Consider the following 14699-nt stretch of genomic DNA (forward strand, 5'->3'; position numbering starts at 1 on the left):
AAATGTCTTTAAAAAGTTATGGTATGACTTGGCCCTGAAAGAAAAATTATCGCAGAGAAAGGTGCAAATACACGCAGAGCATGTATTTGATATTAGTGAAACAAATACCTGTATTAATATCAAACACCTGCAATTCAATATTTTCCTACAAAGCAACAACCAGTCTTCTCATGGGACCCGCAGTAGGAAGACATCCATATGAAGATAAATCTGTGTTAGCTTTTGTTATTAAGATATATGCAAAAATAAAAAATGCCTATCATAAGCCAAGCAGCACAACTGATGGCTGGAAGAATTGCAGATGTTCTCTGAAAACACACATTTAAAAAATAAATAAAAGGCTGGTATGATTAATTCATGACTCAGTCAGGAATGTCAGGAAGGTACTGCATCATAGTTTAGCAATGTTTTCCATTTCAGTGCATAAAATAACGGGGTGACATATAATTTATGGCGTCCTGTATTCAATTAAGTAATACATATGTAGGATGGAATGCCTTGCAGCTAAGAAAGTGGATAAAATAGAGGTAGATCCATATGTACTAATGTGGAAGAATCTCTAAGACAAATAGTGAATACAAAAACAAGAATACAAACCAGAGTGTTCATAGTATGGCTGCCATTTATGTAGAAATGAGAGAGAAACAAATAAGGGAAGAGGGAGAGAGAGAAAGAGAGAAGGTACAGCTGAGGAGCCAAACACAGACTTCATCTATGGGAAACTTAACATATCAACAGCTGGCATTGTAAATCAGGCAAGAAAAGACAGACCACTCAATAAATAGTAATGGAATAACTTGGCATCCATATGGAGAAAAATAAAATGGAGTCCTTCACAAAAAGTTCACTTCCAAATGGATTTCATTTAAATGGAAAAGCACAAGTATGACCTTGGAGTAAGGAAGAATTTCTTTAAAACACATAAAAGCCACAAAACATACTGAAAAAATAATTTAATTACATTAAAAATAAGTACTTCTGTTTTCTAAAAGATGCCAGTAAGTGGGGTGCCTGGGTGGCTCAGTCAGTTGAGTGTCTGACTCTTGGTTTTGGCTCAGGTCATGATCTCACAGTTCATGGGAACGAGCTCCATGTAATCAGTGCTGAGCCTGCTCGGGATTCTTTCTCCCTCTCTCTCTGCCCCTCTCACACTGCCTCCTCCCTCAAGATAAATAAACTTAAAAATAAATAAATAAATAAATAAATAAATAAATAAAACCAGTAAGAGTGTGAAAAAGCAAAACACAGACACAAAAGCAAGACACAGACTGGAACACTATTTGTAATACATTTATCTGACAAAGAATTGTGTCACAGAATGGAAACTTACTTATGAAACAAATGTACCTCTGACAAAGAATTTATATCTAAAACATATAAAGACTCTAAAAAAATTAAAAAGACAAATCAATTTTTTTAATGGCAAAAGACTTGCAAAGATATTTCCAAAAAGGATTTCTAATAGCCAATAAATATATAAAAAGGTACTCAATGTAATCTATCTCAGAGAAATAAAAACTAAAACCACAAGGAGATAAGACTGCAGATATCAGAATGAGTAAAATTAACAAGACACTACCAGTGTTAGCAAGGATAAGAAGCAAATAGAATTTTCATACATTGCTGGTGGGAGAATAAACTAGTATAAGCATTTTGGAACACCATTTGGCAGTATCTAGTAAAGCAAAAACACATCTAACTCTTAGGTAAATACCAAAGGAAAGTGGTACATTTGTTCACCCTAAGATGTGTACAAGGATGTGCACAGCAGCTTTATTTATAATAGTCAAAAGTTAGAAATAACCCAGATGTCCATCTATAGTAAAACAACCCCATATTTGGGGGCAGGAGGTAAAAAGGAGGAGAGAATAAAGAATTAAGTACACGCCACATGGTTACTTGACTCTGGGGAGGGAAGGGGAATCAACAGAGAAGGGTACACACAGGGTTTCAACTGTACTAGTCATGTTCTGAGCCCAGTTGTACTGTCATGTTCTAATCTTCACTGGGCATTATGTGCACAGATTTTCATTCTAATTCTCTTTAAACTCTATGTGTGTGTGAGAATGTGTATAAAAATCTTTGAGCTTTGGCAAAACTTGCACAAAGAATTACCTCTAGTTTTGGATTATCAAAAGTATGTTATGATTAATAGCATTGTATGAAAGCAGATTAAACACTTAAAGCTCTCTGTAGCAGGCTAGGGGTGAGGTAGATGGAATATTTTCCTATTTTTTTTTCTGTTCCCCCAAGAGGAATTTTGAGAAGATACCTTACACAAAGCTAAGGCTCAACAAATGCATTTTGAATTGGATTAATATTCTTTAACATCTTTCATCTCTCTCCATTTATGAGTGTTTTAAGTCTTCTAAAATGCAACCAAAGTGCAAATATAGGTTTGTGATCAAAAAATTTTGAAAATTTTTGAAGATTTTGAAAATCCTTGCAATCTTAGCAATTTGAAGTTTTTTGCTCTCACCATATCTATGGGAAGAGAGAGGCAGGAGGTGATAAATTTGGAAGGTAATCATTTTGGTGTTCTAATTTCTGTTCTGTTCTATCATTTATAAGTTATTTAGCAAGACATCTCCCTTTCTGTGTCTCTATTCCATCTTCTACCAAATGGAGATAGTACTAGTTAATCCATAGGGCTATTGTGAGGTGTAAGTATCATAGTATATATAAAATTATGAGGCACATTGTGTAGCATAAGGTTAATCTTAATAAATATTGTATTCTTCCTCATTTCTGACCACTTGGGAGTGAGAATTGTGGAGTATTAAAATATTTTCTATTTTCTCCTCTATTTTTTTTAACAAAACAAAATCCAGGGGAAAAATGTAAATATAAATGTTTACAGACTATAGGAAGACATTTTAAGAGTGTTAAGTTCTACTCACAGACTAATCTCACGTATAAATGCCCTGAATTCTAGCTTTTGAGTCTATTTCAATTCCTTCTATCACTCCCTCTAAAATAAAGTGAAGTTGGAGTAATTTAAATCTTTTTTTTTTAAACAATGTGTGCCAAGTGACCATAACCAAGGTATGCAATTAAACTCACAGTTAATTTATATACAGCTAAAGCAGTTTCTTGTCTTTCTAGACCCTGCTCAATGTAGAAGGAAGCAAAAGAAACCATTCTGAATTTGTTACACTTATTTATTCTGTTATTTAAAGTAAAAAATATAAAGCAAAAAAAAAATTACTTCTAGTTTTGTAAAAAGAAACACACAATGTATGTTTCAATGACAAATACATGTATGCAGGCAGAGGTATGAATATGTACCACTAGAAGAATCTAAGAAAAGCTGACAACAGGAATTGTGGAAGGAGGAAAACTGTGGAACTCTGGATCAGAATGATAGTGGGAAGGAAGCTTCTTTATCTTTGTTTACCTTTCGTACTGAGTTTGTTACCAGATGTTTTTCCCTCCCCCAATCTCACCTTTAAAATCCCAGAAAAATACCCTTGTGCACTGTTGGAGGGAATGTAGAGTGGTACAGTCACCATGGAAACACTATGGAGCTTCCCAGAAACATTAAAAATTGAAATACCATACGATCCACTGATTCCACTTCTGAGTACTTATCCAAAAAAAAAAAAAAAAATGAAAACATGAACTCAAAAAGATATATGTACCTCTGTGCTTACTGCACATTATTTATAACAGCCAAGACACAAAAACAACCTAAGTATCCACTGATGGATGAATAGATAAAGAAGATTTGGTATACATATACAACGGAATATTACCCAGCCATGAAAAAAAGAAGGAATCCGGCCTTGCAACAACATGGATGGAAACTGAGGACATCATGCTAAGTGAAATAAGTCAGACAAATACTGGATGATCTCACTTATGCTTGGAACCTAAAACAAAAATGAAAATACACACAAAACGAGCTCACAGATACAGAGAACAGATTGGTGGTTGCCAGAGGCAGGGGGTAGAAGAAATGGGTGAAGGGGATCAAAACGTACAAACTTCCAGATACATAATAAGTAAGTCCTGGGGAGGTAACTTACAGCATGGCGACTACAGTTAATAATACCGTATCGCGAACATTTGAAAGTTCCTAAAAGAGTAAATCTTTCAAGTTCTCATCATAAGAAAAAATATTTTGTAACTATGTATGGTGATGGAAGTTAACTAGACTTATTGTGGTGATCAATTTGCAATATATGCAAGTATTGGATCATTATGTTCTATATCTGATAGTTATACCTGAATTAAAAAAAAATTGGGGAGTGACGCCTGGATGTCTCAGTCAGTTGAGTGTCCTATTTCAGTTCAGATCATGATCTCATGGTTTGTGAGTTTGAGCCCCTCATCAGTCTTTGTACTCACAGCTCAGAGTCTGGAGCCTGCTTCAGATTCTGTGTCTCCCTCTCTCTCTGCCTTCCCCTGCTCTCTCTCTCTCTCTAAAATAAACATTTTTAAAAATTTTTAAATTATTTTTAAAAGTTCCTTTAAAAAAAAATAAAATCCCAGTAATAGATTGGCAAGTTGGCATGTGAAAACTGATATTCCTAAATTTGGAAGTATTATAACTGAATATGTGTACATGTGTGTTATATAACGCATGTGTGCATTGTGTGATTATGTGTTATGTAATGCATAATATATAACATATTATAAAACCTGGGGTGATTATGTCAAATATAATTGGGAGCAAAAAAAGCAGTTAGCTCAGAGAAGGGAAGGAAATAGACACAAAGGTGGACTGATAACAGAACAATATGGGAAAGATCTGAGTAGCCCCGTCTGTTATTTCCACACTAACCACTGTGATTGAGCCACACCACGTTTCTTCACAGCACTGACCTCTACCTATCAGTACACATTCATTTCATGGGTTTTATTACGAAAATGGGACTCCTACCCTAGACACCGAGTTCCTTGAGAGCAAAACTGTGGCTTTTGCTCAGCACTGCATCCCTAGACCCAACCCCACGACAGACAGGCTAAGAGCACAGGGGTTCTTATTTCATGTCTTTGAGCTTCGGTTTCCTTATCTCTAAAATGCCACCAGAAGCTCCTACACGCAGGGTTGTTTCAGCACAATGGAGGCAGCAAGCACTATGGCTGACACTTAGGAGAGCCTCATAATGCCAGGGGACGGTGACAGTGTCAGACCAAGTGACTGCATTTCATCAAAGAAAACCAGGACTTTCTTGAAAAGCAGAACCTTGCTAGATTGGAAAGTAAGATGGGCCAAGGGCATCTGGTCGGGAAACACTCTTTAAAGAATTCCCTTGGGTGTACATTTTCAAACTGCTCAGTGCAGGACCATATAAGGCAAGAGGGAAATGGAATCCTAGTAAGACAACTGGGACAGGTGTGGCAGGTGTCTGGCAGGAACAACGCTGCAGCAGTTAGAAGTGATGGACTGGAGGGGCACCTGGGTGGCTCAGTCAGTTAAGCGTCCGACGTTGGCTCAGGTCATGATCTCACGGTCTGTGGGTTCAAGCCCCGTGTCGGGCTCTGTGCTGACAGCTTAGAGCCTAGAGCCTGCTTCGGATTCTGTGTCTCCCTCTCTGCCCCTCGCCAACTCACGTGCACACTATATTCCTCAGAAATAAAAATTAATCATCAAAAAAATTGTTGAAAGAACGAAAGAACAAAAGAATGAAAGAAGTGATGGACTGGATATACACACAGTAACCTGGACAGAAATGAAAAACAATGTGCCTTGGGAAAACGTTAAGAAACACAATGAGATCTGTAGAACAAAACCATTTATATAAACGAAAATGCCAGGCATACAAAGTAATGAGAAATACTTAAAAACACATACAAACCAAAAGAATATTCATTCAATACATGATAATGATTTCCAATGGGGGAGAAGGAGATGAGAGGAGACTGGGGAATGAAGATGGAAGGGAATCAAGAAACCAAGAGAAAGACCTCAGCGCCGATGATGGGAAGGTGCCCTGAACTGAGAGGTAGAATTATTAACTGGCTGCACCACACTCCAAGGGTAGAAATGAAGATGACCACAAGAAGCATCCCCTGTGATAATGATGCAGTGGAAGGGGCTGTCCACTGGTATGACTAGACTGATGAGAACAAGCTGATCATCACAAGCTGCAATCAATGCAAATAAGCTGGATTTCTGAAAACCAACTCAAAATTTGAAGATACTTAGACGGGGCCATTAATGCGAAACATGTTAAGTTATACAAATGAGAATTTAATACTGTTTGTAACCAGTGTAGTGAATAAATATCTCAAATAGGATTGCAAAAGAGCACATTAAAAGTGTGGACGAGGAGCACCTGGGTGGCTCAGTTGGTTGAACATGTTGAACTCTTGGTTTCGGCTCAGGTCCGATCTCATGGTTCAGGAGATCGAACCCTGTGTCCAGCTCTGTGCTGACAGCACAGAGTCTGCTTGGAATTCTTGCTCTCAAAAATAAATAAACATTAAAAAAAAATTAAATTGTTGGGACGCCTGGGTGGCTCAGTCAGTTGAGCAACCAACTTCGGCTCAGGTCATGATCTCATGGTCCATGAGTTCGAACCCTTGTGTCATGCTCTGTGCTGACAGCTCAGAGCCTGGAGCCTGCATCAGATTCTGTGACTCTGTCTCTCTCTGCCTATCCCCCGCTTGCTCGCTCGCTCTCTCCTTCTCTCAAAAATAAACATTACAAAAATTAAAGTGTAGACAAAACCCAAGTTAACGATCACTAATTGCTGCTGTAACTAGTTGTCAAATCTGTTCAGATTCTTTCATCTATAGAGACTACAGAATGAAGAGAAAAGATGGGAAGATAGAAGATGTATAAGCATAAATAAAGGCAGTGAATAAAGGGAATTCTTTTCATGGGAACTGTTATGATTATAGGTTACATTATATGGGTGATATAAAGATTTTACAAGGTGATAAAAGGAAAAGAAAGACATGTCTACGAAATTTATGTCCTTAAGCTCCCTATGCAGTGAACCAGAAATCAAGAAGTGGACCATTTGGCAGCAGGAGTTTTGTAAATGTGAGCTCTAATGAGAATGTCATACTGACAGATTTCCAGAAGTTGTGAATGGGGAGAGTGTTTTATGTGAAGTGACTGAAAATGCTCTGCACTGTTCAGATTGTATTCTGTGCATCTGAGGCTGGAATTGACCAAAAGCAGACTGCCTCTCTAGTTGAGCTCAAGCGCAGAAATTTATTTAGGGGCACTCTGAATGCAGAAGTAGGAGTTAACTGAATATGAGGAATTCATCAACCTCCACATGAGCGAAGGTCAGTCGATCTTGGAGTACAGCTGAAAAAAAGTCCAATCTGCTGGTAGCTTACACATCTGTGGCAGTCAGCCTGGGACCTGGTCAAAGGGGCTGGGTGAGCTGACTCTTAACCATCAGACCCGACCCTTCCTGTGACACTGCTTCTCAGCCCTGCTATTATGCAGTGCTGCCTCCAGTGAGATGAGATGGCACTGAGAGAAACTGGAAAGTGAAAGGCTGAGAGCCATGACCATACAAGAGGATTCCAGAGTTCGTGGCTGTGCGTATTTTGCTATAGACTATGGTCAAATCACCTGTACACTTAGAATCACTGACAAAATAAAGCCTGTGTCTGTTTGTACGTTCATATAGCTGCACCTGCCTGGAGTTACCAAAGAGAGTGAAGTTTGATAAAACATGTTAAAATCAGCGAAACTCAGCTTTTTTAGATGTAATGTTCGGTATCTGGTACTGAACCTGACAGTCATATAATTTTTGCTTCTTGTCTGGTAAAGTGAAAATTTAGAAACTGTTCATGTAAATGTTCTTTATTTAAATATTATGATTTCAGATTTTATCTTAAATTCTAATTGACACATAATCAGCTGTGGTCTGAAGCATTCTACAGCTTTTAGCTTCTCTTTAATTACCTATAAATACTTCAGAAGATATTAAAGGGATGCTGAATTTTTTTTTTTTTTTTTTAAGTAGGCTTCAGGGGACACCTAGGTGGTTCAGTTGGTTGAGTGTCTGACTTGATTTCTGCTGAGGTCATGATCTCATGGTTGGTGAGATCGAGCCCTGCACTGGGCTCTGTGCTGACAGTGTGGAACCTGCGTGGGATTCTCTCTCTGCCCCTCCCCTGGTCACATTCTCCCTCTGTAAATAAATATATAAACAAACAAACACTTAAGAAATAAATAAATACAGTAGGCTTCAGGTGCAGCATGGAGCCCAATGATGGGCTTCAACTCACGACCCCGAAATCAAGACCTGAGCTGAGATTGAGAATTGGACACTCAACTGCCTGAGCTACCCAGGCACCCCTGAAAAATCTTTTGGTAACATGAATGATTTCACTCTCTAATTTAAGCCTGTTACAAAAGGTTTATGTATTCAGTTTAGTATTTTGTTTAATAATATGAACCTTATAGAAAAAAAATTTTTTTTAATTTCTACCCACTGCCAGCCTGGCATTTTTTAATTCGCAATCTCTACTCACTGGTTACATTATTACTAGCTGATTATAAATGTTCCAATAAAATACTTTCCTGTTTATTACAATCCTAAACCTAAAAGGATTTTAATAATGGATCCAATTATTATCAAAGGCCAGAAGACATATGACGAATTGTACAAATACATTCATACATAGGTATTACCTATGAAAATTGGTAAAAATGAAGGGTCAGTTAATTATAAAACATGTAAAGAAGCACCATATTGCAAATATAATGAAATTCAGAAGTTGGTATTAGAGTCACTGTCTCAGTACATGGCAGCTACCAAATTGTACTAGGCATGAGAAGGAATGATTAATATTTGAATGTTATATCATGGCTCCTGAAAGTGATAACAACACCCTGCCCTTGGGATGACACTGAGCTTTCAAAGATATAAATATTTCTACCTGGTGCCAGTTTACAATCCCTGGAGCAAATAAAGCATTCAAGACTGCCAGACATATGCTTAATTCTTTCACAAGGTTTGAGATGGTGATACTCTTGAAAGTAGTTAAGAAATCCCTGGAGAGTTTGTTTAAATGCAGAGTCTCTGATCCTGGCTCCACAGATTTAGATTATTTGGATCTGGGCTGGAGCTCAATACAAATAAATTTGTTGTTCAACACTGAATATTCTATACACATAAGGGAATATCATACCTGGGAATAGAGATCGACTAGGGGGTGATATCACTTAATAAATGACCCCAACATATATTTTCTCATTCAAAGAAATCAAAATACCTCTTTGATCAAAGACGGCCTTAATCAGTTAATCTACTCATGAAAAGAACATGAAAAAAAAAATGGATTTCAGCCAGCAGTAGATAAGACCAAAACATCAGATAACTGATATGGAGGTGGAGCCCACAGTTATTCTGTGAAGCCAGTGACAAGACAGAACCCTCACAAAACCAAGTAACGTAAAAAGGGCAGCAAAAGTTAGTCATCTCTGATGAAGTAATCCCAGTGAACCAGAAGTCATTGAGACTAAGCCAATACTCCAGCCAATACTTCACTTATTAATGCAACCACCATGAAAAGACAGTGCATGATAATTACCAGACTAGATTATATAACATCTGTGTAGAGTACAAATGCCTAAATCCATGTTTTATTATTTGTATTATGCTCATTTCTGAATTATAGGTGATCTTTTTTCTGCCTACACCATTAGAAAAATTCTAGTTGATATAAATATACCAACCAAATATAAATAATGTTGACACATCAAATGATATCAATTATTTCCTTCAATTCTTACCCTATTGCTTATAAAGCAGATTTTTAAAAATTCTTGACTCTGAGGCCCAAGGCATGATCAAATATGTAAGCTGGCAGAGTGGAAGAGAACTACTTGGCATGGCTTTTGTCACCAAGATTCTTAAATACGGGCAGGCATCAGAATTACCATTCTGATTTACTCAATGAAAATCTCTGGGGATGGGAGTCAATACATATATTTTAAAAAATACTTGGGCAATTCAAATACAAAAAGTTGAAGACTGCCAATAGAGGGGATTATTGTGACAACAGGCTAGACTATAAAATCAGATTTAAAAGCTGGTCTAACTCTAGATTATAGGATTCCGGGACTCTAAACAATTTGCTAAATCACAGAACTAATTACGCTAGAAAACTACAGACCAATACCTTTTAGGAGCATTGACATACATTCTTAACAAAATACTTGCAAACTGAATACAAGATATAATACTAATTATTCACCATAACCAAGTAGGATTTAGTCCAGGAATGGAAGGTTGTTTTAAAACCAAAAAATGAATACACTATAATTATAGAATGAAGAACAAGATCACAATCATGTCAAGACATATAGAAAAATCATTCAACAAAATCCAACATCCATTCGTGACAAAAATTCTCAACAAACTTGGAATAGAAGAATTAGATCTTACAGTGGGAAACTACTTCAGGATAACGGGAAGAGAGTGCTTCCAGATTAGTAAAAATGTTTCAACAAACATTAAAAATTGCTTCTTCCTATCCTAAAGTTAAATAATATAAAAAACTAAAAAAATAAAATTATATAAACAAAAATATAAAATAGATTAAAAGTTCATTAATATTAAAATGCCAGAGACATAAGGAGCAGATCATTTTTTAAATTGTCCCAATTCTTTCAAGTTTGCTAGGGAGACTACAGTTCATGAAGTTCATTATCTAGATTCTTAATAGTCTTTCAAAGGCATCAAGAGGGTGTCAAAAGACCATTTAGGTATTTATTCTATGGCCTTCTATTTCCCTACTTCTTGCATCCAGATGGCATAGTAGAGAACTTGGTAAGCTTACAAATACTTAGTAGAGAACAGAATGGCTAGACTATAGTAAAAACGTTATGTTTCCTCTCTATTCCTAAAGATCTCCATATGCTACCCACACTCAATCTCCCCCACCCATCAATTATCCCTTCGTATCACTCACTCTAAGAGGAAGGAGACAAGTGAGAGGGTCTTTATAGAACATACTCAACCCACACAAACAGCCTTAGCCTTTCCAGGCATGTCCTTTTGCAAGGGCCTCAGCCAGTAGAGTGTGGCTCACCAGCAGATCTTACAGCCATGCTGTTTAAAGCTACTACTCTCAAGTTCTAACCCTCCCATTGTGAACTTTATTTTCAACATTTCCTGTGAGGGAAGAGGGCCTTCCGCTCCCAATCCTTAGTAATCTCAAGACTTCAGGAAAATGAAAATAAGAAGCAGCAGCTCTTCCTTCTCCAAATTTCAAAACCATTACCACTTCGACCTTGGAAAACTACTGCCAAGACGAGACATGACACTGAGGAATGCCTCTGAGGAAACTCAGAAAAATATTGAGGAAATCAGTATTTGGTTAATCTTGATTAAAGGAAGGCAAACAGCCCTGCTCATTGCTCATCTACGTTGGTAACTGTGGCTGCTGCTTCTGTGCCACAATGGTGGAATCAAGTAGTTGTTACAGAAACCAAATGGCCCACAAAGCCTCATATATTTACCATCCGGTCCTTTAAAGAAATGTTTGCCAACACCTAATCTTGATAATCAGGAGAAAGGAGTCATTTATGATGTGGCTGGCGGCCCTTTCAAACTATATGCTAGAAGTTTCACACAAGAATAAACAATGATAGGGGCGCCTGGGTGGCGCAGTCGGTTAAGCGTCCGACTTCAGCCAGGTCACGATCTCGCGGTCCGCGAGTTCGAGCCCCGCGTCGGGCTCTGGGCTAATGGCTGAGCCTGGAGCCTGTTTCCGATTCTGTGTCTCCCTCTCTCTCTGCCCCTCCCCCGTTCATGCTCTGTCTCTCTCTGTCCCAAAAATAAATAAACGTTGAAAAAAAAAAATTAAAAAAAAAAAAAAAAAAGAATAAACAATGATAACTTGTCTACCGAAGTACCCCAAAACAGGAGTTGGTTTGTACCTCAGTTCCAATGAATGTAGGACGAATATAGAGACTAGCAGTTGTTGAATAGGGGACCCATTCTTGATCCAGTTTCACAAGCTGTTGAATGCACTCTAAAAGCTCTTCCTTGTCAAATACCTGAAGGAATGTAAAGCATAATGAATAATGGGATTTTCTTCCACTGGAGCAGTAAGAAATGATCCTCACGAAAGCTTTAGACTGTTAAAAAAAAAAAAAAAAAGCAGTAATAATAAAACCAGACAAGAATTTTTTTTCTGTGTTTTTTTTTCCACCAAAATTGTGATGGCATGATGCATTATCCATATGGAGGAGATAAAATGTTGGATCCCTACCTCTTACTGTAGCTAATATCAACTAGAGTTGGATATATAGTTAAATACGATAAGACATTAAGACTTTTATGGCGTAAAAATTTTAAAATACCTGTGTCTCCTAAAGGTAGACAAGAATTCCTAAATCAGAGATATAAAGCACAAATCATAAAGGAAAAAAATGGGTATAATTTGGCTATTTAAAACTTAATGATTTCTGTTCTTTAGAAGATGTAAGAAGCAACAAATTGGGTAAAGTTATTCATAACACATAACCAACCAAGGATCATAACTTGAATATGTTAAGATATTCTGAAAATCAGTAAGAAAGACACAGATGACCCAACAGGAAAATGGGCAAAGGCAAAGGGTTTATTTCTAAGGAGAAAAAGGTTTTCATGTACTAGATAGGTGACAGTATGTAAAATAAGTAATTTCTACTCACTCAACAGGGCAGAGAAACATACTGTCAGAAATGCATGTGATGGGTTATCCAAGACTGAAATGAGTCAGAAACACGCATGTGAACAAAACCCATGACATCAAGAATTGGCTATTTAAATGGGAACTTAGAACCAGGAATCACAGCACAATATTATAGAAATCAGGATTGTCCATCATATAGGACATATCATCACCCTGCATCACCTGTAGGCATCTCTGGTACTGTTGTCTAGCAATAAGATTTAGTGGAAAAAGAACTTGACCAGGAATTAAATAGATTTGCACCCAGTTTCTTGCCATGTCCCTTTACTCTGTGACTTAAGGCAAGTCATTTAACCTCTTAGGGCTCGAATTTTCTTCTAGTACAAAAGCGCTACTAAAATGTACAACATACACCTTCTTGGAAATGGCTTACTGTTATGATTCAACAGGCAAAGAATGTAAAACCATCAAACACAGTTTGTGGTAGAGCTGAGGTCCAAGAGATGTTACGTCCCTTTCCTCCTGTCCCCACTTTAAAGTATTTCCTGGTAGTTTGTAATGGCACAAGAATTAAACAAGTTCAAAGAATTCACTGTAATTTCCCTTCTGGTACTATATTATGGCCTCTGAAGGAGGTAGGTGAAGCATGGGTTACAAAAGTAGGAAGGAAAGGGAAGAACCTGGCTAAAAAGGAGTGGTTACTTGGGCTTCTTCAAAAGTGCAGCTTGGGCTAGGTTCTTGAAAGTTAGATACACAGAATATGTAAAAGAAGAAAACAGCTTCTTCAGCTCAGAAAGGCAGCCTGGTCACGTCTCAGGCAAGGGAAGTAATCTAAGACACCTCCTACCTTGATATGAGCCTTATAATCTAAATCCAACCCACTGTATAATGAATTCTGCTCTTTAACAATGTTCTAGACAGGAACCAATGGCTACGACAAACCATTTTGATATCATTTAAAAAAAATAATAAAGCTTGCGGTAAAATATCAAAATAAGTCACTGCAAACTTGCTATTGCCCAAAGCAATTAGGCAAGATACTCCCAAAATATCTGTGTGGCACACCATATTTTCCATTTCATATATTATAATTTCATAAGGTCTTCAAATTTTATTTATTTTAGTTTGAGGTACATTTTTCTTCCTTATCCTATTATCTCCTACATACATATTAATCCCCCACAGACACTCACAAAAAATAGACTCTGGAATTGCTAATTTTTACCTCACTGATTACAAAGTAGATCAGAAGTAACTTCAGTGTTCACATGTTTGTACTGTATATCAATCTAAGTACAGTTGACTCTTGAACAACATGGGTTTAAATCGCACGGGTGCACTTGCATGTAGATTGATTTTTTTTTTAATAAATATAATTCAGTACTGTAAATGTATTTTCTCTTCCTTATGATTTTCTTAGTAACATTTCCTTTTCTCTAGCTTACTTTATTACAAGAATTAAGTATATAATACACACAACATAAAAAATATGTGTTAATCAAGTGTTTATGTTTTGGTAAGGCTTCCAGTCAACAGTAGGCTCTTGGTCAAGTTTTTGGGGAGTCAAAGTTACAAACAGATTTTCAACCAGGTGGGGGCCAGTTCCCCTGACCCCTGCATTGCCCAAGGGTCAGCTACATTCAGAAATGATTTGTTCCGTAGTAAATTCACAATGACCCATTACATTAAAAGAAAGAAACATACAAGAAACTCCTAAATCCACTCACATACCGGCAAAGTGGCCCTCACAGCAGATCGGTACATTCTATCCATGTTGAGGTTTGGCCGAAAGAGTCGAATTTTATTATCTACTCCTCGAAATGCCTTCAATCCTTCGAATAACTAAAGATAAAAGAGAAATAAATCTTAGGGAATCATTAATGAAAATAATCTGTGTTTAAAAGACTGACTTTTCCATTGGCGCTCATCTTCTTCATCATGTAAAGTTGTTGACTTAGACCAAAGATCTCTAAATCTAGAAAAAGCCAGCAGTTGACAGGCTGGTTAGAGTAGCTGGGCTAAAAAGAACTTCTTTAAGGGGGAAAAAAAAAAAGAAGAAGAAAGAAAAAAAAAAGAACTCTTTGAGTACCAAA

At 37.2% G+C, this 14699-nt stretch overlaps 1 protein-coding gene across 3 annotated transcripts in view; it reads right to left on the minus strand.

Moving 5' to 3' along the window:
• Positions 1-14699, minus strand: part of BCAT1 (branched chain amino acid transaminase 1) — a 108558-nt gene that overhangs the window by 41236 nt on the left and 52623 nt on the right. For all 3 annotated transcript variants that reach the window (XM_043564793.1, XM_043564792.1, XM_043564794.1), the window contains exons 4-5: positions 14338-14448; positions 11867-11986 (exon numbers count right to left, since the gene is read on the minus strand). In XM_043564793.1, the coding sequence (XP_043420728.1) occupies positions 11867-11986; positions 14338-14448 (231 nt within the window). The remainder of the gene's footprint in view (positions 1-11866; positions 11987-14337; positions 14449-14699) is intronic.

This window comes from Prionailurus bengalensis, chromosome B4, assembly GCF_016509475.1.
Source record: "Prionailurus bengalensis isolate Pbe53 chromosome B4, Fcat_Pben_1.1_paternal_pri, whole genome shotgun sequence".
Taxonomy (NCBI): Eukaryota; Metazoa; Chordata; class Mammalia; order Carnivora; family Felidae; genus Prionailurus; species Prionailurus bengalensis.